Source organism: Jaculus jaculus, chromosome 1, assembly GCF_020740685.1.
Source record: "Jaculus jaculus isolate mJacJac1 chromosome 1, mJacJac1.mat.Y.cur, whole genome shotgun sequence".
NCBI lineage: Eukaryota > Metazoa > Chordata > Mammalia > Rodentia > Dipodidae > Jaculus > Jaculus jaculus.
The window spans coordinates 18,956,546-18,978,669 of NC_059102.1; the positions used below are offsets into that span (position 1 = coordinate 18,956,546).

Genomic DNA, 22,124 nt, shown 5'->3' on the forward strand with positions numbered 1-22,124 from the left:
CCTCCCCAGCCCTAGGCTTACAGGCATGCAACACTGCACTGGCATTGTACATAAGCACTCATACTTGCTAGACAAAAAGGAGGGGCTGGAGAGATTGCCTAGTGGTTAAGGCACTTGCCTGTGAAGCCAAGGACCCAGGTTCAATTCTCCATGTCCCACAAAAGCCAGATGCACATGGTGGCACATGCGTCTGGAGTTCGTTTGCAACAGCTAAAGCCCTGGCATGCCCATTCTCTCCCTCCTGCCCCAGTCTCTAACAAGTAAACAAAATTGAAAATAAGATTTAAAAAAAAAATAAAGCACATCAGGTTGGAGAGGTGGCTTAGCAGTTAAGTGCTTGCCTGTGAAGCCTAAGGACCCAGGTTTGAGGCTCGATTCCCCAGGACCCATGTTAGCCAGATGCACAAGGGGGCGCATGTGTCTGGAGTTCATCTGCAGTGGATGAAGGCCCTGGCATGCCCATTCTTCCTCTCTTTCTCTCCCCCCTCTTTCTCTCTCTGTCTGTCACTCTCAAATAAATAAATAAAAATAAACAAAAAATTTTTAAAGCACATTAACCGCTGAGCTATCACCTTAGCCCTCTTGCTTTTATTGGAAACAGATGAAAACTCTCTCCCTTTTTGAAGTAGTCATTTGCTTTTAGTAATTATCCTTCACACATATATAGCTGATTGTTACATCAGTGAACAAAAGAACCATGGATCTTCTATACACAAATGTAACTTGTCTGCTGATAATTCTTTTAAATTTCGCCAAATAAACCCAGTAGTATAGAGATTTCTATGGAAATAAGTTACTCTTAAGTTATGAGGTACAAAAAGTATTTTTTCTACTGGTCTACTACATAAAAACACTAAAGTTTTGATCTATGGATGCCAAGTGCTTAATCAACAGAACTCCAGTTCACATAATATTTATACTCAAATCTTAAATTTGGCAAGACATATTCATAGGAGCATCCATCCAAGAAATAAAGTAATGTTTTAAAAAAGTCTCACGGCCACTTGCTATCTTTTCATTTCTTTTTCTTTCTTCAGTGCATCAGGGAGGACAACAAACTGCCACTTCACAAGGCAGGTGAGTAAGGATTACCAAAATCGTCTTTAGGAGAATTTCATTTCCTAGTTTGCATGGTGTATGATACAAATACAAAGCCAGAAAGCTTCCACAGACACACATTACTAAATACCCACAAACAGACTGCCTCGCATCTCATTATCATAAATCTGCAGAAAGCCAATGCCAAGCAGTAAACAGGTATCTTGGGCTTTGCAGGTACTCTTCCACCATCGTTCGTTTCGTTTGTACTTTGTTTTGTAATCCATTAAAGATGCAAAGATCATTTTTGCTCCTTCCACAGCCAGAACTCCAGCTACGCACTAGATTCCACACACCCCCACGTCTCCACCTCCCTGCACTGGTCTCCCTGGCTCCCTGCTGCGGCGTACTTCACGATGCTGGTGCTCCCACTGCTACCTCCGGCCCTCTGCCAGGCACCATTCTGCTCATTGCATCCATCAGTTATCTTTCCATTCTCTCTTAGACTAACTCTGAAAAGTCTTTTCACTCCATCAGTAAAGCTGGTATGTTCAATTCAACTTCTTCATATTATATTCATGACAACCTTCCGGTCCCTCCTCGTGGTCTTTGTGTGGGTAATCATCAGCAGGTACTCTCTTCTTGCCTTTAGGAGACAGTGCAGTGTTGGTTTTCTTCTGTCACTGGTTTATTCATTCCCTCATCTTCCTAGTGCCATGGTGCCTCGGGTTCCATGCTTGGCCATCTTAAGGATCCAGGTTCAATACTCCAGGACTCACATAAGCCAGATGCTCATGGTGACGCATGTGTGTGGAGGTCGTTTGTAGTGGCTAGAGGCCCTGGTATGCCCTTTCTCTGTCTCTCTGTCTCTCTGTCTCTCTGTCTCTCTCTCTCTCTCTCTCTCTTTCTCAAATAAATAAATATAAATTATCAGTCAAGCATGTTCAAATCCTGCCATAATCTCAAGGAGTTACAACTGTGTCATCTGTTTCCCTCTTCCTCCCTTCAACTTCGTATTTCCCTCTCACAAATTGTGGCCCTCCTTGTTTCTATATGAGTATTTCAAAGCACTCCTGCTGAAGGCCTTGCTCTGGCTTCTTATTGAGCCAACAGATGGTTGCAGTGCCAATTCCCTGACCTCCTTCAGGTCTTTGATTAGCTGTAGCTTTTAACTTTCTCATGTGACCTGCCTTAACTGCAACCTCTATAACTGCAACTCCCCCCTCTTTGCAGTCCTAATTTCCTCACCCTTGCGGTCCATGTTCACCTATCTGTGCATCCATCCACCACATGCATGAGTAACTTGCTCTGACATGTAGTTGTATATTTTTTCATTGCCAGTTCTTGTCCATTAACTTACCAATGACAGGAATATGCATTATCGACACTGATATATCCCAAATAACAATACATGTAGTAAGTATTCAAAACAGTTTTGCTCATGTTAAATTTCATCATATATATTTTATCTAAAATGTAACCTCGGGGCTGGAGGGATGGCTTAGCAGTTAAGGCGTTTGCCTGCAGAGCCAAGGGACCTTGGTTCGATTCCCCAGGACCCATGTAAGCCAGATGCACAAGGTGGCACATGCATCTGGAGTTCGTTTGCAGTGGCTGGAGGCCCTGGCACACCCATTCTCTCTCCCTCTCTCTGCCTCTTTCTCTCTGTCTCTCAAATAAATAAATAAAAATAAAGTAAAAAAAATTTAAAATGTAACCTGTACATCCAAATTAAGTTATGCTCTAGAGGTTGTAGGGATTGCTCGTTAAGGCAGTTATCTGCAAAGCCTAACGACCCAAGTTTGATTCCCCAGTATCCACATTAAGCCAGATGCAAAAAGTGGTGCATGCATTGAGTTTGTTTGCAGTGGCTGGAGGCTCTGGAACGTCCATTCTATTTTGTCTGCCTCCTCTCCATCTCTCTGTCTCTGCTTGCAAATAAATAAACAAATATTGTTTAAAAAGAAATATACTCACCAGGTGTGGTGGCGCACGCCTTTAATCCCAGCACTCGGGAGGCAGAGGTAGGAGGATCACCATGAGTTCGAGGGCACCCTGTGATTACAGAGTGAATTCCAGGTCAGCCTGGGCTACAGTGAGACCCTACCTCAAAAAAAAAAAAAAAGGAAATATACTCTCAGGGGTGGGTGTAGCTCAACAGCAAAGCCCTTGCTTGGCAAGTACAGGCTCTGAGCTCAATCCCCAGCACTGCGGGAGCAAAAAAAAAAAAAAAAAACAAGCACTGCTTTAAAGATAAATCAAATTTATTTATGAACGAAGCTCTCACTTTTAAAAGCTGTATAAATATCCTTATGTAGACTTGAACTATATTCAGAATGATAAAATATTCTGTCCTGCAAAAATAGTAACAAATTTATTTCTAATCTAGTATCTTATTGTTTGTGTCTATGATTCAGGTGTGGTGGTGCACGCCTTTAGTCTCAGTACCTGGGAGGCTGAGGTAGGAGGTTTGCTGTGAATTTGAGGCCAGTCTGGGCTATAGAGCAAGTTCCAGGTAAACATTTACTACAATGAGACCCTGTCAAAAAAAAAAAAAAAAAAAGCAATAAGTAGTTTATATCTATGTAAGCTAATAAATACATCATATATATATGTATATATATATATATATATATATACATATATATATATATATCTTTTTAAATATTTTATTTTTCTTTCTTTATTTATTTGACCAGAGAAAGAGGGAGAGTGTGTGAGAGAATGGGTGCACCAGGGCCTCCAGCCACTGCAAAGGATCTCCAGATGCGTGCACCACCTTATGCATCTGACTAACATGAGTCCTGGGGAATTGAACCAAGGTCCTCTAGCTTTGCAGGCAAACTCCTTAGGGGCTAAGCCATCCCTCCAGCCCTACATATATGTCTTATACTTACATATTTATACTTCATATATACATACATTCACGTACAAACACTATAAGCAAAGAAGCAGGCTTCACATCAAAGTTAAACTATCTGGCTAGAATGGGAAACGTACACATCCAAGAGAAAGTCCTAACACTCATCAATGAGTCGGAAATGCTACTCAGCCTGCATGGAGCGCTGGGCTTCCGTGTTCAATGAGGACTGTGCTGTCTCCACAGCTGCCTGTGGAAATACCTCACAGAGGCCAAGTTCCTCTTATGGACTTCTCATGGTTTTTTTTTACTATTCACTGCCTTTAGTTTCCACATTTAAATCTCATGATTTTCTTTTGGCTTTATTTAGATCTTGTTTGTATTTTTTATTATTATTTTTATGAGATACAGCAAGTGAAGGTGAATGGGCTGCCTTGCGCACCTCCGTCACCTTCTGATTCTGGTTTACATGGGATCTGGAGAGCCAAACATGGGTCCTTAGGCTTTGTAGGAAAGTACCTTAACCACTAAGCCATCTTTCCAGCCCTTAAATCTTCTTTTGATTTTTAAAATTTTTTTGTTGTTTATTTACTTGAGAACGACCCGACAGAGAGAAAGAGGCAGATAGAGAGAGAGAATGGGCGAGCCAGGGCCTCCAGCCACTGTAAACAAACACCAGACGTGTGCGCCCCCTTGTGCATCTGGATAACTTGGGTCCTGGGGAATCGAGCCTCAAACCGGGGTCCTTAAGCTTCACAGGCAAGTGCTTCACTGCTAAGCCATCTCTCCAGACCATTAATTTGATTTTTTCATTGAAAAAAAAAAGTTGTATTCTGTTTTCTTACAGCCCCCCACACCTCTGCCCCACTTCTTTTTTTTTTTTTTTTTAATTTTTGAGGCAGGGTTTCACTCTCTAGTGTGCACTGACCTAGAATTAGCTATGTAGTCTCAGAGTGGCCTCAAACTCATAGCGATCCTCCTACCTCAGCCTACCGAGTGTTGGGACTAAAGGCATGCGCCACCAAGCCAGAGGGTCTTCTTTGGTGGGGTTACTGGTATTTATTATGGAGATAAGAGACCTCAGTCACCAGGGGAAATAGGACACAGTGGCACAGACAATTCCTACCCATGTACCCTAAGGCTCCTAAAATCTTTCTACAAGATAGAGATCTGATTTAGTAATTAGTTCTCTGTAGCCTCTGGATCTCTGTTTTGATGAGTTTTCAGTAAACACAGCATCTGTGGCCATCTCCCTGGAACTGGTTTTCAGCCTAGTGGCCAGAGCAGTATTCATGTCACCACTTCCTCTGTAATGACTCCCCGGGCCCAGGCAGATGAGGTGGGGGTGACCCATCTCATGGTAGACAGTCATCTGTCTTTGATTCAAATCTTAACAACTCGTTTTAATCTCACCAATGCATTTCTGATTCTTTCTACTATACTTTGTTCATTGTATATCTTATTAAAGAAATTTAAGTTTTCATTTGAATGGTTAACTAAAACTTTGCTCCCTCAAATTTTAGTCAACCATAGGTGTTTAGTGGGGAGGGAGTTGAGGCAGAGTCTCACTCTAGCTCAGGTGGACCTGGAATTCACTGTGTGACCCAGGCTGACCTCGAACCCACTGCAATCCTACTACCTCAGATTACTGAGTGCAGGGATTAAAGGTGTAAACTACCACACTCAGCTCTCAAAGTTTCTTTTGATTTTGTTAATGATCAATACTTAATTTTTTAACATACAGAGATTTAGTTATTCATTCTGGTATTTTCAAATACAATTTGATGGCATTTTTTTATTCCTGTCCCCTTCCTATCTACCACTTTTCCTCTTCTCCCCAATTCCTCTCTCTCTTATCATAGTTTTAAAGAAAGTTCCCCTGTACACATAATTTTTAAGTTTTCAAAATTTCACAGCTTAATATATTCAAGGAAGAGTTGTAAGATAAAATATAGGCTGTCCAGTAATGTATGAAAAACCAATATTTTACTAAAAGAATCACCCATGACACATTTAAAATATATATTGCAAGGGAAATTATGACATAAAAAATTAGCTTGTTTTTCTGAAATTCAAGTATGTTTATCTGCTAATATTGACAGTTCTATTGGATACACACCACTACAGTGTACTGCCTAGGACCAGTTCTGATTGAATACCCACATGACATAAGCAATTACAAATTATGAATTATCACCCCTGAAAACAACATTGGTAACTGAAGGATCCTTTGAATCTTAGTATGTTTTATTCTATTACTGGGTGGTTTCTAAAATACAATCATCAGCTGAAAAGTGGATCAGGTAAAACTGCTACCAACACAGTTCCCCTTGTCATTCAACCATTCAGAGAAGAGCCTGCATCGAGCCAATAGTGAAATGATCTGTTTCACTGCTTCGTAATTCATTTAGTGTGTGCACGCATGCATACACACATTTGTGTAAATGAGTACCACAGCACACGTGTGGAGATCAGATGACAACGTTCAGGTTGAACCTTGCCTTCCAGCTCGTTTTGAGGCAGGGTCTCTTCTAATTGTTCACCATTTCCTTTGTAAGCTTCCAAGAAATTCTCTTGTCTCTAACTCCCTTCTAGCTACAGGCATGCTGGGATGACAGAAGCCTGCCACAGCTTCTGGCACATGCACACGTGTGTGTGTGTGTGTGTGTGTGTGTGTGTGTGTGTTACTGTGTTGGGGGGGCTGCCTGCACATTTATGCGCCTGCGTGTGCAGATGAGCATGCTCTGCGAGCACGGGTTCAGAGGCCAGAGGAGAGGTGTCCTCCTCTACTGCTCTTTGCTTTCTTCCCTTGACACCATTTCTCAATGGACCTGGAGATATTCTGTCAGTCTGGCTCACCAGAGAACTCCAGTCATCCTTCTGCCTCTGGCCTGCCCTCCACGGGGCTAGAGTTGCAGCTGTATATGGCCATACCCCGCCTCAGCTTCTTGCTTTTATTTGGGGTAGGAGGGTTCAAATTTAGGTACTCAGAGTTATATGAGAAGCGCTTCCTCCACTGAGCCTTCTCCCAATACCAAATATCTATTGTCTAATGCTGGTACTCCTATCCCAACGAGCATGTAAAATATGCAAAGCAGGTAAGCATTTAGGTATAATAAAATTTACAAGAAAAAACAAATTATACACACACACACACACGCACGCACCATATCCAATTACAGTGTATTCTGAAAAGGTAACAGGTGACAAGAACACAGCCTAACTTTTTGCAAAATATTTCCTTACTTAGAATTTATTTAGAGTGCTTTAGAGAGGCAATAAAATTTATTTATAAAAAAACCTATAATGACAAATAACACATTAACTTGGACAAATTGAGTCCATATATTTCCAAATCCCATATAAGTGATTAGATACTATCACAAAAGTAGTATGTATGTATTTGGGAAAGAAAGTTTTTTTAAAAAACCAAGCTAAAAATCTAAGAATAAATACTTACTTTAGAACCATTTGGAAAGAACTGTAGTTAAAAGTATATCCACCAATCACCCACATAAATTTCCCATGTAAAACTGCTTTATGTGAAGCCCGGCCTACAGATGGACTGAAGGGTTTAACATTTGGCAAAATCCAGTAAGACTCAGTAGAAGGAACATTCAAAGAGCAATCAGGACCTAGTAAAAAAACAAAAAATCAAACAAGATACTGGGTTAAGCAAAGACCTTAGATTACAAAGAAAGACTGTATGGGTTAAGACAATATAAGAATCTAACGTCCATTATATTGATGAATGCATGCACACACTATGGAGTCTGAGTCCAGGCACTGTGAACACCTAATACTCAAGAGACCATAGCTGGGCATGGCGGTACATGCCTTTCATCCCAGCACTTGGGAGACAGAGGATCGCCGTGAGTTCAAGGCCACTCTGAGACTACATAGTGAGTTCTAGGTTAACCTGGACTAGAGCGAGATCCTACCTCGAAAAACCAAAACAAGGCTAAGTCAGAACTAAGCCCTCGGGGACCATCAGGCTGCACAGTAAAGCTGTGTCTCAAAAGACCTCTTCCCCCTCCCCAAAAGAATCTAAATTACAGCTTTCAAGAAAGCTATTAATAGTAAATAAAATTCTAGGGCTAGGGGGAGGGGCAAAATCATCAGATGTGAACGTATTCAAATAAATATAATCTTAAAATATTACTTAGATAACATGAAATTTCAGAGTTAGTTTAGTAGTCTGTTAAAATATTAGAATAGAAAACAATGGACTCTTTTCTAGCTCTGCCACACATTAGCAGTGTGATCTTGGAAAAATCTATTTACCTCTCACATGATCAAGACTTCATCTATAAAATGGAAATAGAAATATATTTCCAAATGGTCTTAGATTTGCTTTGTTTTTTCAGGATGGGATCTCACTCTATCCCAGGTTGACCTGGAACTCACTCTGTAGTCCCAGGCCGACTTTGAACTCGCAGTGATCGTCCTACCTCTGCTTCCCGAATGCGGTGACAAAAGGCATATGCCACCACACCTGGCTTGTTTTTAGATACTTTTAATGTTTTTAAAAATCAGTGGAAAGTCAACTTAAAACACACCCACCACAGCTCAGGGAATTCTGCTGAAAAGGGGGCAGAGAGAATGTAAGAGGCCCAGACGGGAGAGAATGTGTGGAGGCCCTGCCCCTCCCTGATGACTAGTTGATGACCTCACACCTCGTGACTCACAACCCTGAGGCGCATCAGCAAGCCACCGAGCAGGGTCCTCAGCAGAATGGGGACAGGGAGAAAGGAAATGATGGTACTAACATGATGTGTCCATGTACGCTTCTACTTTAAAAAAACAAAGAAAAAGAATTGGTGGGAAAAGGCATTCATAAATTATAAACTATTAAACAAATATAAAAATCACATTTTTCTTATGATAAACCAAATTAGCTTCAGTAGTAGGCCTTACATATCCTCAAAGGAAAAAAAGAGATTACTATTTTAAAATTACTGAAAGTTTCATAAAATAAAACCATTATTAGTTAAGAATAATGTAAATACTATAAAGTCTATTAAAACATAGGCTTATCTTACCCATATTCATCTTATTCCTGAGTCTAGGTTTCCTCACCGGTAAATGCAGGTAAGGTGAGAACTTAAGTAATGGAAGGAATGCTCCTAAAGGAAAAATGTTTCCATTAAAAGTAAGGGCTCCCTGAAACTACACAGTGAATTCCAGGTTCAGCCTGGGCCAGAGTGAGACCCTGCCTTCAAAAACCAAAAATGAATAAATGCATGAATGAATGAATAAATAAATAAATAAATAAATAAATATGGGCTCAAATGGTACAGTAGTGGCATGTCTATTAGGGGGCAAACCAGCCCCTCCCTGACTGGATTACAGGCTGCCCCATGGGAGGGAATGCATGCCTGGTCTGAAAACTTAGTACCTATGGCAGGGTACCTATGGTACCTATGGCATGAGCCCTATGGGAGTAACGTCTGCTGTTGTGTGGCTAAGTGGGTATGCTATGCTCACCAAACTGCCCCATAAGCACTTCTCTTAATATTCATACCCATATATTAATTTTCCTCTCACTTTTGGTTAGAGAAGCTTCTCTTTTCAGACGGTGTGACTACTGGGATGAATCAAAAGGCACCATAGTGCTGAGAAGGAGTGACAGAGGAGTGACCAGCACTGAAACATCACTGTCACACCTTTCAAGGTTCAGGACCCATTACAGAAGAGGTAGAAGAAAGAATATAAGAGCCAAAGAAGGGTAGGACTACTTACAATTCAATCTTCCAGACACAAAATGGCCTGGACATCCATGACCTCACAGTGCCTGGCGCGACCTACACAAGACCCTCACCATAGGAGGAAAAGATGGTGACATCAAAATACAAGAGAGACTGATTGAGAGGGGGAGGGGAGATGATGGAAGGTAGATTTGTGAAGAGGTCAGTGGGGGAGGGGAGGGAATGACCATGGTTTGTTGTCTATAATTATGGAAGTTTTCAATAAAAGGTTTTTTTTTAATTTTACTAAAATAAAATTCATTCTTTAGGAACTTTAAAAATAAAGTAAAGGCTCACAGATGATTTGAATTCTGATGAAATTGAAATATACTCAAATAGTTGACAGAAACTCATGCTTCCAATCTTTTAAAATTATCAAAACAAAGTAAGTTTATAAATTATGTATGCACACTTGTATAACATTTACATTCACAGGCACACCTGGCTTCATTTTACTTCGTTTTATTATACTGCATTGATTTTTTTTTTTTTTGAAATAGGGTCTCACTCTGGTCCAGGCTGACCTGGAATTAACTATGTAGTCTCAGGATGGCCTCAAATTCTCAGTGATCCTCCTACCTCTGCCTCCCAAGTGTTGGGATTAAAGGTGTGTGCCATCACGACCGGCTCTGCATTGATATTTTTCACAAGCTAAAAGTGTACAGCAAACCTAAGACAAAGAAGTCTATGTCAGTCATTTCTCTAGTAGGATGTGGTCCCTTTACATGTCTCTGTCTCGTTTTGCAATATTTCAGACCTTTTCCTTATTATTGTAACTGTCACGGTGATCTGTAATCAGTCGTCTTTAATGTCACTATTAAAACTATGTGATGTCACCATTAACCCACCCATCTAAGACAGTGACTCTGCCAAATGTATCTTTTAACTGCTGAACCAATCAGCTGTTCCCAGTTCTTGTCCTTCTTAGACATCTCTATTCCCTGAGACACAACAGCACTAAAATTAAGCCAAGTACTCACTCTACCCTGCATTTGTGTGTTCAAGTGAAAAAGAGAGAAAACAGTCCACTGTCTCACGGAACTATAACGCTGGAAATGATGAAGCTTACTGAGGAAGACATGTCAAAACTGAGACAGGCTGAAAGCTACACAGAGCTGTAAATGAAAAGCAGTATTTCTTGAGTGAAATTAAAAGTGCTACTCCAGTAAACATAAGTAAAAAGAATTTAAAGACCTATATTGCTAACACTGAGAAGGTTCCAGTTGTCTCGGTGGATCAAGCCACGCACAGCAGTCCTTTAACTCAAGGCCCTTGCGCTGTTCAGGTTTGCGAAGCTGGAAGCGGCCAGGCAGCCGCAGGAGGGCGGGCGGAGGCAGGGCCGGCTCGTGCGGCTGCGGAGAGAAGCCGAGCCCGCAGGGGCAAGCGGCGAGGACCACGAGAGGCCGAAGACCTGGCCAAGTAACCGACAAGCCTCACCCAGCAAACCAGGGACACAGCGGCTCCCGAGCCCTCATCACGGGAGTAGACTTCAAACGAGCCCAACATGGCTCAGGGAATGTCGTGGAAGAAGAGGGGCAGAAAAATTGTTAGCGCCACAAGTTGGGTCAGTATGAACAGAGACATTGCCTCTTCCCATAACTGATTGCTCACCCCACAATGCCTGACCCACAACCCCCAAGCATCCCCAAAAAGGAGGCTCCCTTTGGGAGGGGCAGGGATGAGGGTAAGGATGGTACCAACAAGTACTGTTTACATACTAAGTATGTCCATAAGTAATAAATATATATAGATACATCACAAAACTAAAACACTGATTTTCTGGGTAGAAGAAATAGCCTTTCCAGATATCATGCTGACCTTCGCTGCTGGCTGGCATCAAAGGACAGCCTGACTTGTTAGCCAGTGCCTAAGCCAGCACTTATTTATCACAGCAAAGGCCTAAGAATTCTGCTGAATCTACTCTACCTGTGCCTTATTACCGAGACTGGATAACAACACATATTTATGACAGTTTTTCTTTAAGCAGGGTTAAATAATACTTTATTTTTTGAATAATGGTATGTAGTTATGCTTACTTGCATAACTCAAGGTGTGCTGACATTCCTTATTTCTGGAGAAGAGAAAACACATTTTTCAACATTCTTTGACTACTTAAAAATTTTTTATCGGTTTTTTTTTAATTTTTTATTTATTTATTTGAGAGCGACAGACACAGAGAGAAAGACAGATAGAGGGGGAGAGAGAGAATGGGCGCGCCAGGGCTTCCAGCCTCTGCAAACGAACTCCAGACGCGTGCGCCCCCTTGTGCATCTGGCTAACGTGGGACCTGGGGAACCGAGCCTCGAACCGGGGTCCTTAGGCTTCACAGGCAAGCGCTTAACCGCTAAGCCATCTCTCCAGCCCTTTTTATCGGTTTTTTAAGGACAATGCTGAGACCTCTAATGTCAATGCTTACTGACGATGCACCTGGTCACCCAAGAGCTCTGGTGGAGACAGACAAGCTGGATGTGCTCACGTGAGCACAGCCACGATTCTGCTGAGCACGGAGCAGCCTTCAATGAGGAATTAATATAGCTTCCTAAGTGAAATCTACTGGTAAAGACATTGGAATGACAGGAAAGGTTAAGATAGTACATGAACTTTCATAAAGAGGTTGTGAGGGTTCAATTTTTTAAGAGGTTCTTCTATGGGTAAAGTGTGGGTAAAATGTTATTAAACAGTATCACATCTTGGTTTAGAAAGAAAAAATCTCTCATGACAGGAAGAGTGGGACTGATACTACAACCCTCATTGATACCTCACTCTAAGAAACTGCCAGGGCTACCTCAACCGTCAGTAGTGCCCACCCTGGCCAATCAGCAGCCATCAAATGGAGGCAAGATCTTACAACAACAAAAAGACTTTGATTGACTAAAGGTTCAGAGGATTGTTAGTATTTTAGGCAATACAGTCTTTTTCATTAAGATAGCTACCTTCTGGACACAATCATACTGAACACAGAACAGACTACAGTGCAATGGGAACACAGCTTGCTCGTGTGCTGGGAAACTAGACAATGCACGACTCATTACTGCATAACTCACTTTATCACGATAGTCCCGAACGGAACTCACATCTTTAAGGTATGCCTTATTTCATTTGATAAATATGATGTTTAGCTCAAACTTAATCACTGATCCCAAGCTGAAAGTCAAGCTAATACTTACATTGCATATTTTAAATGTAATTTTAGCATACCTATATTCTTTTGCCTGCAGAATTCTACCACATTTTTCTTTCCTCCACTTGCTACAAAGCTTTTTAGTTCATACAGTATGGCCTATGATCACTTATCCTTCATATATTACCAAAGTATTAACATACCTCAGATGTACTCTTTTTAACCTATAAAATAAAGTAATAAAACTTGCTTAATGGTTCCAAATTAACAATAAACACAAGTGCTGGCATGGCAACCAAATGGAAGTACTTGGTTATGACATCAGGCAGTTGATCTTAAATTTGCTTTTATTAGAAATATTTAGCTCATTACTGAATTTAAAATTTCATACAATTTTCACATATTCATCTGTCCCTTCATCTGTATGTCACTCATTCATCTATGAGATTCTTACCCATGCTTACATGAGGTAGATCTGTGTTTTCAAATACAAACTAGAATTTTTAGATTACCTATTTGATAACTGCATCACCTTTCAAGTAAAATATAGAAAATTTTCTCATTTCTGAAAGAAAAGACTTAATTGCTCCTTGGAAATCAGAGGAATTAAAGGACCCTACTTCTCAAGAGAAAAAAAAAATACAATACTAAAGCAATTACAAATCATTTAACTTCAAATATGTTTTGGGGAATAAAGTTTCATTAGAACACAGTCATGCTAACTCAGTTACGCTGCTCACATACTAAAACAGCGGGGCTGGAGAGGTACAACAGAGACCAGATGGCTTGAGAAGTGAAAAGAATTTACTTCCCAGCCTTTTACAGGAAACGCTGCCAAGCGCTAACTGAAGAGAAATGAGATTGTGTAGGCATTGTACATGAGTAATGTATCTATTAGTAAATTTGTATCTCACAGGCTTTAAAGAAAAATAGAATTGTTTGAAAAGGTGAACCCGAGTCTTGTTTTATAAAGTTTTAAAGTCTTTCTTTGTGTAATTATGCTTGTATTTACTTATTGACATTTATTAATTATTTCTAACTATGCACTCTAGGCTGACCTAGAACTCCTGATCCTCCTGCCTCCACCTCCTGAGTGCTGGGATTTACTAGAATACCATCACACCAGGCTACTTGGGAATGATTTATAAGGGAACAGGTCAAAATAGACTACTCCTAAACTATGGAGCTAGAAGCGGTTGAACAGTGTCTGAGGACGACTTGGTAAAGAGTTTGACAGAATGATAACATGAGGAATGATCCCTAGCAGTCAGGGATAGTTTAACACTTATGAAATCGGTGTAGAGCCACGTGTTGCAAAGACGTGTGCATTCGGTCAAATAAAGTCCCACAGACATCCAGGTCCTAACCATCTGGACCTGTGAAGATCACTTAGCATGACAAAAGAGAGTTTTCAGGAGTCGTTAAAATATTGGGGATGGACATATTATCCAAAAGGCTTTAAATGTACTCACAGGGGTGCTAATAAGAGAGAGAGGGAGGGAAGGAGGGAGGAAGAGAGAATGTGAATGAATTCAACTACAGAAGCGGAGGGCACTGTGACCGCTGAGGCCGCACTGCTGATCTGAAGAAAGAAGGACAAGAAATGCCGAGGTGCAGGGATGCAAGGATGCAGCTCCAAGAACTGGAAGAGTCAAGAAAACAGAAATCACAGACATGCAAACACGCCAAGACCTCAGTGTGTTCCCGGTAAACTCGTTCCTGATTCTGGATTACAGAGTACTGAAAGATTAACAAATGTATGGAAATACTAAATTTGTGGTAATTTATAACAGTAGTTATAGGAAACTAATACCAATAACAAATTTTAACAGAGGCCGGATGTGGTAATGCACACCTTTAATCCCAGCACTTGGGAGGCAGAGGTAGGAGGCTCGGGATGAGTTTGAGGTCACCCTGAGACTACATAGTGAGTTCCAGGTCAGCCTGGGCTAGAGTGAGACCCTACCTCAAAAACCAAACAAAAAAGATATTTGTTTTAAATGAGATTCTAGAGATAATTTTGCTTTCCAAGCAAAACATCTAATTTTATAACTTGGTTTTGTTTGTTTTGTTAGTGCAATACTAGGTACCAAACACAGGGCTTTGGGGATATTAAACAAGGGTGCTACCACTGAGCCACATCCCTAGCCCTAAAATACCAAATTTTCAACACAAAAGAAACTAGTAGGACAGAATGGTGACCTGGCTACAACCTCTGTCACCTCATTGATCACCAGGGTTGGTTCGGATGATTAGGTGGGTGTCCCCTTCCTCCCTCGCCACTCAGTGTGTGTCCTTCCAGATGCTAGGCATTCGGTGGAAGAAGACCACCTTCCCCAAATAGAATAGGACCGCCTTCCCTGAATAGAAGAGGACCACCTTCCCGAACAGAAGAGGACCACCTTCCCCCAACAGAAGAGGACCACCTTCCCTGAATAGAAGAGGACCACCTTCCCGAACAGATGAGGACCACCTTCCCTGAATAGAAGAGGACCACCTTCCCGAACAGATGAGGACCACCTTCCCTGAATAGAAGAGGACCACCTTCCCAAACAGAAGAGGACCACCTTCCCCCAACAGAAGAGGACCACCTTCCCCCAACAGAAGAGGACCACCTTCCCCCAACAGAAGAGGACCACCTTCCCCAAACAGAAGAGGACCACCTTCCCCCAACAGAAGAGGACTACTTTCTCTGAATAGAAGAGGACCACCTTCCCCAAACAGAAGAGGACCAGTCTTTGGTCAAGAGCACATGAGTAGCTGTGCTCCCCTGCTAGAACTTCCAAACATGTTCTCAAGAAAATAGTGATCAAAAATTGGCCTTTTTTACTAATACATCTTATGGAACTTCTACTAATGACAGTATTAGGAACAGTATTATACAGTTGAACTACGGATTGCCTATTTCACTCTTAATTAATAAATTAGTAAAGATAGTAAGATTTATAAATGTAGGGCTGGCAGTTATACCTCAATGTCGCAGCTGCCCTGCGGTACCCAACAGTGCCTTGATCATACCGTGCTTCGTACTGACCTATAGGAGACCTGAGAATGCTTCCCTTACTGCATTTGACTCATAGCCTCGATACGGTCTTTCTTGTTGTGTCCTTACCCCTGATGTAAACGTGTGTGATGCTTCTTGCCTGTAGTAGGTAGCATGCGGAATTTAACTGGTTATTCTTGAATTTCTTTTTACAATAAACCAATTTTTATAATCTTCAAAAAATAAAATAAATGTAGGGCTGGGAGATGGCTCAATGGAGTTAGCAGTTGCCACAGAAGCATGGGCGCCTGAGTTTGGACCCCCAGCAACCACATAAATGCTGGCAGGCTTAGTGGCCTGTCTGTTATCCTAGCCCTCAAGGGGAGGAGACAAGGGGTCCCTGGCAAGCTGACTAAGCGAGACTAACCAAATTAATGAGCTCTGGGTTCAAGTGAGATACCCTGCCTTGGTAAATAAGGTGGAAAGTGATTGAGGAAGACACCCGGTATCAACCTCTATCCTCCACATGCATGTAGTCAAATGAGCATGCATACACACATACACACACACACACACGCACGCACGCACGCACGCACGCACACAAGCACATGCAAGAAAAGATTTATAAACATAATTTTTTAAGTTTAAGGTAAATTAGATCTCTTAATTTGTTGCTTAAAATATATATCGACAAACTAAATGTTTACTTAAAGTATAAATGACTATAGAGCACTTCATATAAATAAAGGCTTCCTGCAGTAGGGCTGAAAAGAATGCTCCATTGGTAAAGTGCTTCCCTTGAAAGCATAAGGACCTGAGTTCAATCCCCAGAGCTGATGTAAAAATAGTAGGTGTGGGCTGGAGAGATGGCTTAGTGGTTAAGCACTTGCCTGTGAAGCCGAAGGACCCTGGTTCAAGGCTCAATTCCCCAGGACCCACGTTAGCCAGACGCACAGAGGGCGCACACGTCTGGAGTTTATTTGCAGTGGCTGGAGGCCCTGGTATGCCCATTCTCCCTCCCTCCCTCCCTCTCTCTCTCTCTCTCTCTCTCTCTCTCTCTCTCTCTCTCTGCCTCTTTCTCTCTCTGTGACTTTCAAATAAATAAAAATAAAAATAAAAATAGTAGGTGTGGTAGTATGCACCTGTAATCCCAGAGCTGGGTTGGCAGAGACAGGCACATTCCTGGGGCTTGCTGACCAGTCCACAGCCTAATTGTAGATCTCCAGGCCAATAAGAGACTATCTCATAAAAAAAAAAGTAGACAGTACTCCTAAGTAATGATACCCAAGGTCATTCTCTGGCATGCATGCACACACACATGTGCACCCACACACATATGCACACCTACATACACATGCATATATACACATAGAAAAGCTAAAAAGTAAATAAGTAGACAAAAACAGAAATATGGGGGCTGTAGAGATGGCTTAGTGGTTCAGGTACTTGCCTACAAAGCGTAAGGACCCAGGTTCGATTCCCCAATACCCATGTAAGCAAGCTACACAAGGTGGTACGTGCACCTGGAGTTCATTTGCAGTGGCTGGAGGCCCTGGCGTGCCCTTTCTCTTTCTCTTTCTCTTTCTCTTTCTCTTTCTCTTTCTCTTCCTCTTCCTCTTCCTCTTCCTCTTTCTCTCTCTGCTAATCTCACTTTCTTCAATAAGTAAATAAATAAATAAAACAAAAATCTAATAGGAATATCTATATTTAGGGCTGGAGGGATGGCTTAGCAGTTAAGATGCTTGCCTGCAAAGCCAAAGGACCCAAGTACATAAGCCAGCTGCACAAGGTGGCACATGTATCTGGAGTTTGTTCGCAGTGACTGGAAGCCCTGGGGTACCCATTCTCTCTATCTACCCCCTCAACTAAATAAATTAAATACATAAATAAAATTACCTACATTTAAAGCTGCCACAACTCTTCTGATTTATTGATTTGTGTGTGGTAGATGCATATGTGTGCAGATGTATGCATGCAGAGGCCACAGGTGGACACCAGGTGTCTTCCTCTATCATTCATTCCTTGGCATGTTTCCTTGTGACAAAGTCTCACTAAATCTGGAGCTGTCATTTCAGATAGCTGGCTAACCAGTGAGCCCCATTTCTCTAGTCTGTGTTCCCCATTGTTCTGGGCTTAGAGGCATACATAACTACACCCAGCTGTTTATGTGAGCACTAAGGAACCAAACTCGGGGCAAATCAGGACTTCTTGGCCCTCATGCTTGAGCAGCAAGCACTCTTACCCACTAAGCCATCTCCTTAGTCTGACCCCTTGGACTTTCTATAATCTGCCAAGAAACAATCTTCAATCATTTCATATTCTGATCCTTCACATGATATCCCCACAAAATTGTACCTCCAAACTTCTCTCACTCAACGTGAAAATCTCTAGGTAACAGATCTCAGCTAGAATAAATTAATAGGAGGATTCAAACAACTAACTTCCCCCACAGTGGATTTTCATGCTACTTTCTCCACAGGTCATGTACAGTTTAGTGATCCAAAGAACTCAAAGGAATTGTCCTGACATTAAGTACACCCTATTAAGACTCAGAGTTTTGAGGAAATTAGCACCTCTAGTCCCACAACTTCTCATAACCTCAAGCTATTACTTAGGATTTTCACTTGGATATCTAATAATCACCTCAAACGCTAACATCCAAAACTGAAGCTTAGGCGCAAGGTGCAGCGCAGTGCAGAAGTCACATTTAGCAGGCACGGAGTCCTGGGTCTGCCCACGGCTCTACTGCAACTTTCATTGCTTCCCCTCAAGCGCACGCCTTCACCTGTGCCTACCGTCTCAGGAAGTGGTAGGTCCATTCACCTAATTGTTCAAAGCAAAGACTCTGGTGCCACAACCTAAATCCAATATACCATAATCAATCTGCTATTATTTAGGCATGCATATGTTAAAATGTACAAATGCTTTAATGGTGGTTGGTCTAGAGTTTCTCAGTATCCGCAGAAAACTGACTCCCAGACCACACCCTTCAGATATCAAATCTGTATACGTTGAAGCTCCTTATGTAAAATGGCCTAGTATTTGCATATACTATATGCATAAACTCATATAAGCTTTAGATTACTTCTAGATTACTTATAACACTGTGTGATAATGCTTGATCTCTGGTTGTCAACTTGGCAGGATTTGGAATCACCATGAGAACAATCTCATGACATATGTGCAGGTATTTTCTAGATTAGATTAACTGAGGTAGGAAGACCACATTAATGGGGGTGGCAGCGTTCTGTGGGCCAGGGGCACAGGCTGCATGACAGTGAGCTGGCTGGGCTGCAGCGTCCACGGCTCTGCGCGCTCCCGCACTGAGCGCAAGCAGCTGCCCCCACCCACCCGCCCTCCGTGAGGACTGTAACCTGGACTATCAGCTAAGATAAACCCTAGCTCCCTTAAACTGACTTTGAAGCCTTTCGTCCCAGCAATGAGAAAGTAAGACACACTGTTAGATTTCGGTTAGAGTACTGAATATTTGAGATAATCAAGTTATAGAAAGAAAATGTTCCTTTTTGATTTCAGTCCATGATCATTTGGGCCCCGCTGCTTTGGGCCTTTGGTGACACAGGACATCATAGTGTTAGTACATGCTAAAGAAGATTGTCCAACTCACAGCCAGGAGTAGAAGACATAAAACAGAAGAGACCAGGGTCCCACTACCTCTTTGTGGGCACCTAGGACCAAAGTTCTACCCACAAGGGCCATGCTGAAAAGCATGCCCTTATTTTATCACATGATCTTTGGGGTACATCTCAGATCCACACGACAGTAAATACCAAATACAATGCAAATGCTACATAAGCTGTAATTGTATTGCATTGCCTAGGGAATAATAACCCAAAAAAGTCTATAAATTTAGCATAGAGGCAACTTTTTTTATCAGAAACATATTTTTTGCCCACAGTTAGAGTGATGGAATCCATGGATACTGGAAAAGGTCAGCTGTGAATACGCCTCAGGTTTTACCAACCTTTCCCTTCCAGGTGCCCTGACTTCTCCTAAGAAGACCCAGAATGCCCTAAACTAATCAACAGGGTATGTCACACCATGACTGCTCCAGTCCAAAGGCCAAGTCTTTTCAAATTAGTATCTGAGATTCTATGCCTTAACAATTATAAACTTTAATAAATTCTATCACCTCAACCAGACTCTACTGAAACATTCCCTACAGGAAATACCCCAATCTAAACCATAAGTCACTCTCACCTGAAATACAGCAATGGCTCTAAACTAGTCCACTGCCCACCAAGTTCAACTGTCTATATCAACCAGAATGATAAAAACAAATCTATTTCTGTTGTTCCCATACTCAAACTCAGCCAATAATTGCCCATCATACATATGTAAGGTAAAATAAAGAAATCCTCAACATGACTAGTTTCAGCATAGACATTGAATGAATAAATAAATGAATCAATCAACGCAAGGATGATGAACAAAACGAACCTTAGAGCTGTTAAGGATCAAGAGCATGAACTATAGAGCCTAACCTAGCTTTCCAACTTAATAGTTGTGAAACCTTTAACAAAATTACTTAACTTCCCTAAGCTTCAGTTTAATTGTGGAAATTACAACTAGAACATGGGATTTTGTGAAAGTAAAATGAGATTTTAAATGAAGTGCTGAATATTTAATACTATAAAAAGACTTCTCAAGAATAGTAGTAACCTTATTGTTATTAAATCAGCCCCTACATTCTCTATTCAAGGAAACAAAATATAATTAGATCAGTAAACAAAACAGATTAATGAAGAACAGTGTTATTAGATATTATAAATATAGAGGCCAAGAGAAAAACACTAAGTGAATTTTTCCTGTGTTTACAATCCTAGTATGAAATAATTTCAAAGGATAAAATATTGCAAAGTTTTTCAAGTTCTACTAACTCCAGGACTAATAATTTACATCCTTTCTTTCCACAGTATAAAGTCTAGTTATTTTGTATAATACAATTTTTTCCTAAGGAAATATATCTGATTCTAAAATGGAAATCAGTGCCAAAAAATATTTACTTTATATAATTTGAATGTATAAAACATCTTCGCTTCCATGAAGAAGGATAAACATGTCAAATCTTCAAATGAGGAAAACAGTAATCCCTAAAAGTCCCCCAAATTTATAAACTGATTGATATACTAATTTCTGACTTTATTTAGAAAGACTGTAATTGCTACATGCAGGGACAAAAAGCTAGTTACACAATTTTATCTCCAACTACCAGGTAGGCAAGGTTTTCTGTTTACTGCTCCATTTCCGCATCAGTATTTTTTATATCATTTAAAAATAGGAATTATACCAGGCATAACAGTGTACACCTACAATCGCAGCACTGGGGAAGTAGAAGCAGACTCTTTTTAAATATATGTATAAAATTTATTTGAGAGATAGAGAGGAAGGAGGAGGAAGAGAGAGATAGAATGGGCACACCAGGCTAGGACCTCCAGCCGCTGCAGACAAACTCCAAATGCAAGAGCCCCCTTCTGCATCTGGCTTACATGGGTTCTGGAAAGTCAAACTGGCATCCTTTGGCTTTGCAGGCAAACGCCTTAACTGCTAAGCTATCTCTCTAGACCAGAAGCAGATTCTTGTATATCACTGGCTAGCCAACCTAGCTTAATTGGTAAGCTCCAAGTCAATGGGAACCCTTCTCAAAAAGAAGCAGGAAGCATATCTGAACACGTTACCTGTGGTATCCTCTACCTCCACATGCATGTGCACACAAAAGTGTTTCCATACACATATGAATACTCATACACACAGAAACACTCATGTATACACATGCATATCACACAAATGTATACACCAAAAAAGAGATAGAATTATTCTGAGTGGACTTTTTTTTTTTAACAGAACTTCTGAAATAAAAAGCATTCAAGAAAGTACAAGGGAGGGAAAAAAAAAAACTGAAAGCAATGCAGTCAAATAAGGGCTTATCATTCCAGGGTGAGCCAGACAACCTGCGTCAGGGAGATGGCGATAGACATGAGGAGACTCAAAACGTACCAAAGCAGAGACCCAGAGGCTGCTGGGAGCTCAACACTAAAGTAGTCTTAAAACATACCTACAATGGCTCAGGGAATTTTGCAGAACAGGGGGTGGAAAGATTGTAAGAGCCACAGGGTGAGAGGGAATATCCAGAGGCATTGTTCCCCCTTACAAAGACTGACTGCTGTTCTCACAATGCATAATCCACAACCCCATGGAGAATACTAGTAAGCCCACTAATGAGGCCCTCAGGGGAGTGGGGCAGGGAGGAGGGAAATGCTGGTCCCAACACATCATGTGTCTGTATGAAGTTTCAACTTAATAAAATATTGTATATTTTTTAAAAATAAGGCTATCAGAGGAACAAACTAATCTCGT

General features: G+C 41.2%; 1 protein-coding gene across 3 annotated transcripts in view; it reads right to left on the reverse strand.

The window, feature by feature from the left end:
- The window catches only part of Atrnl1 (attractin like 1), a 752,002-nt gene that overhangs the window by 670,727 nt on the left and 59,151 nt on the right, over positions 1-22,124 (reverse strand). For all 3 annotated transcript variants that reach the window (XM_004659313.2, XM_045148305.1, XM_045148313.1), the window contains exon 6: positions 7,359-7,533. In XM_004659313.2, coding sequence (XP_004659370.2) covers positions 7,359-7,533 — 175 coding nt within the window. The remainder of the gene's footprint in view (positions 1-7,358; positions 7,534-22,124) is intronic.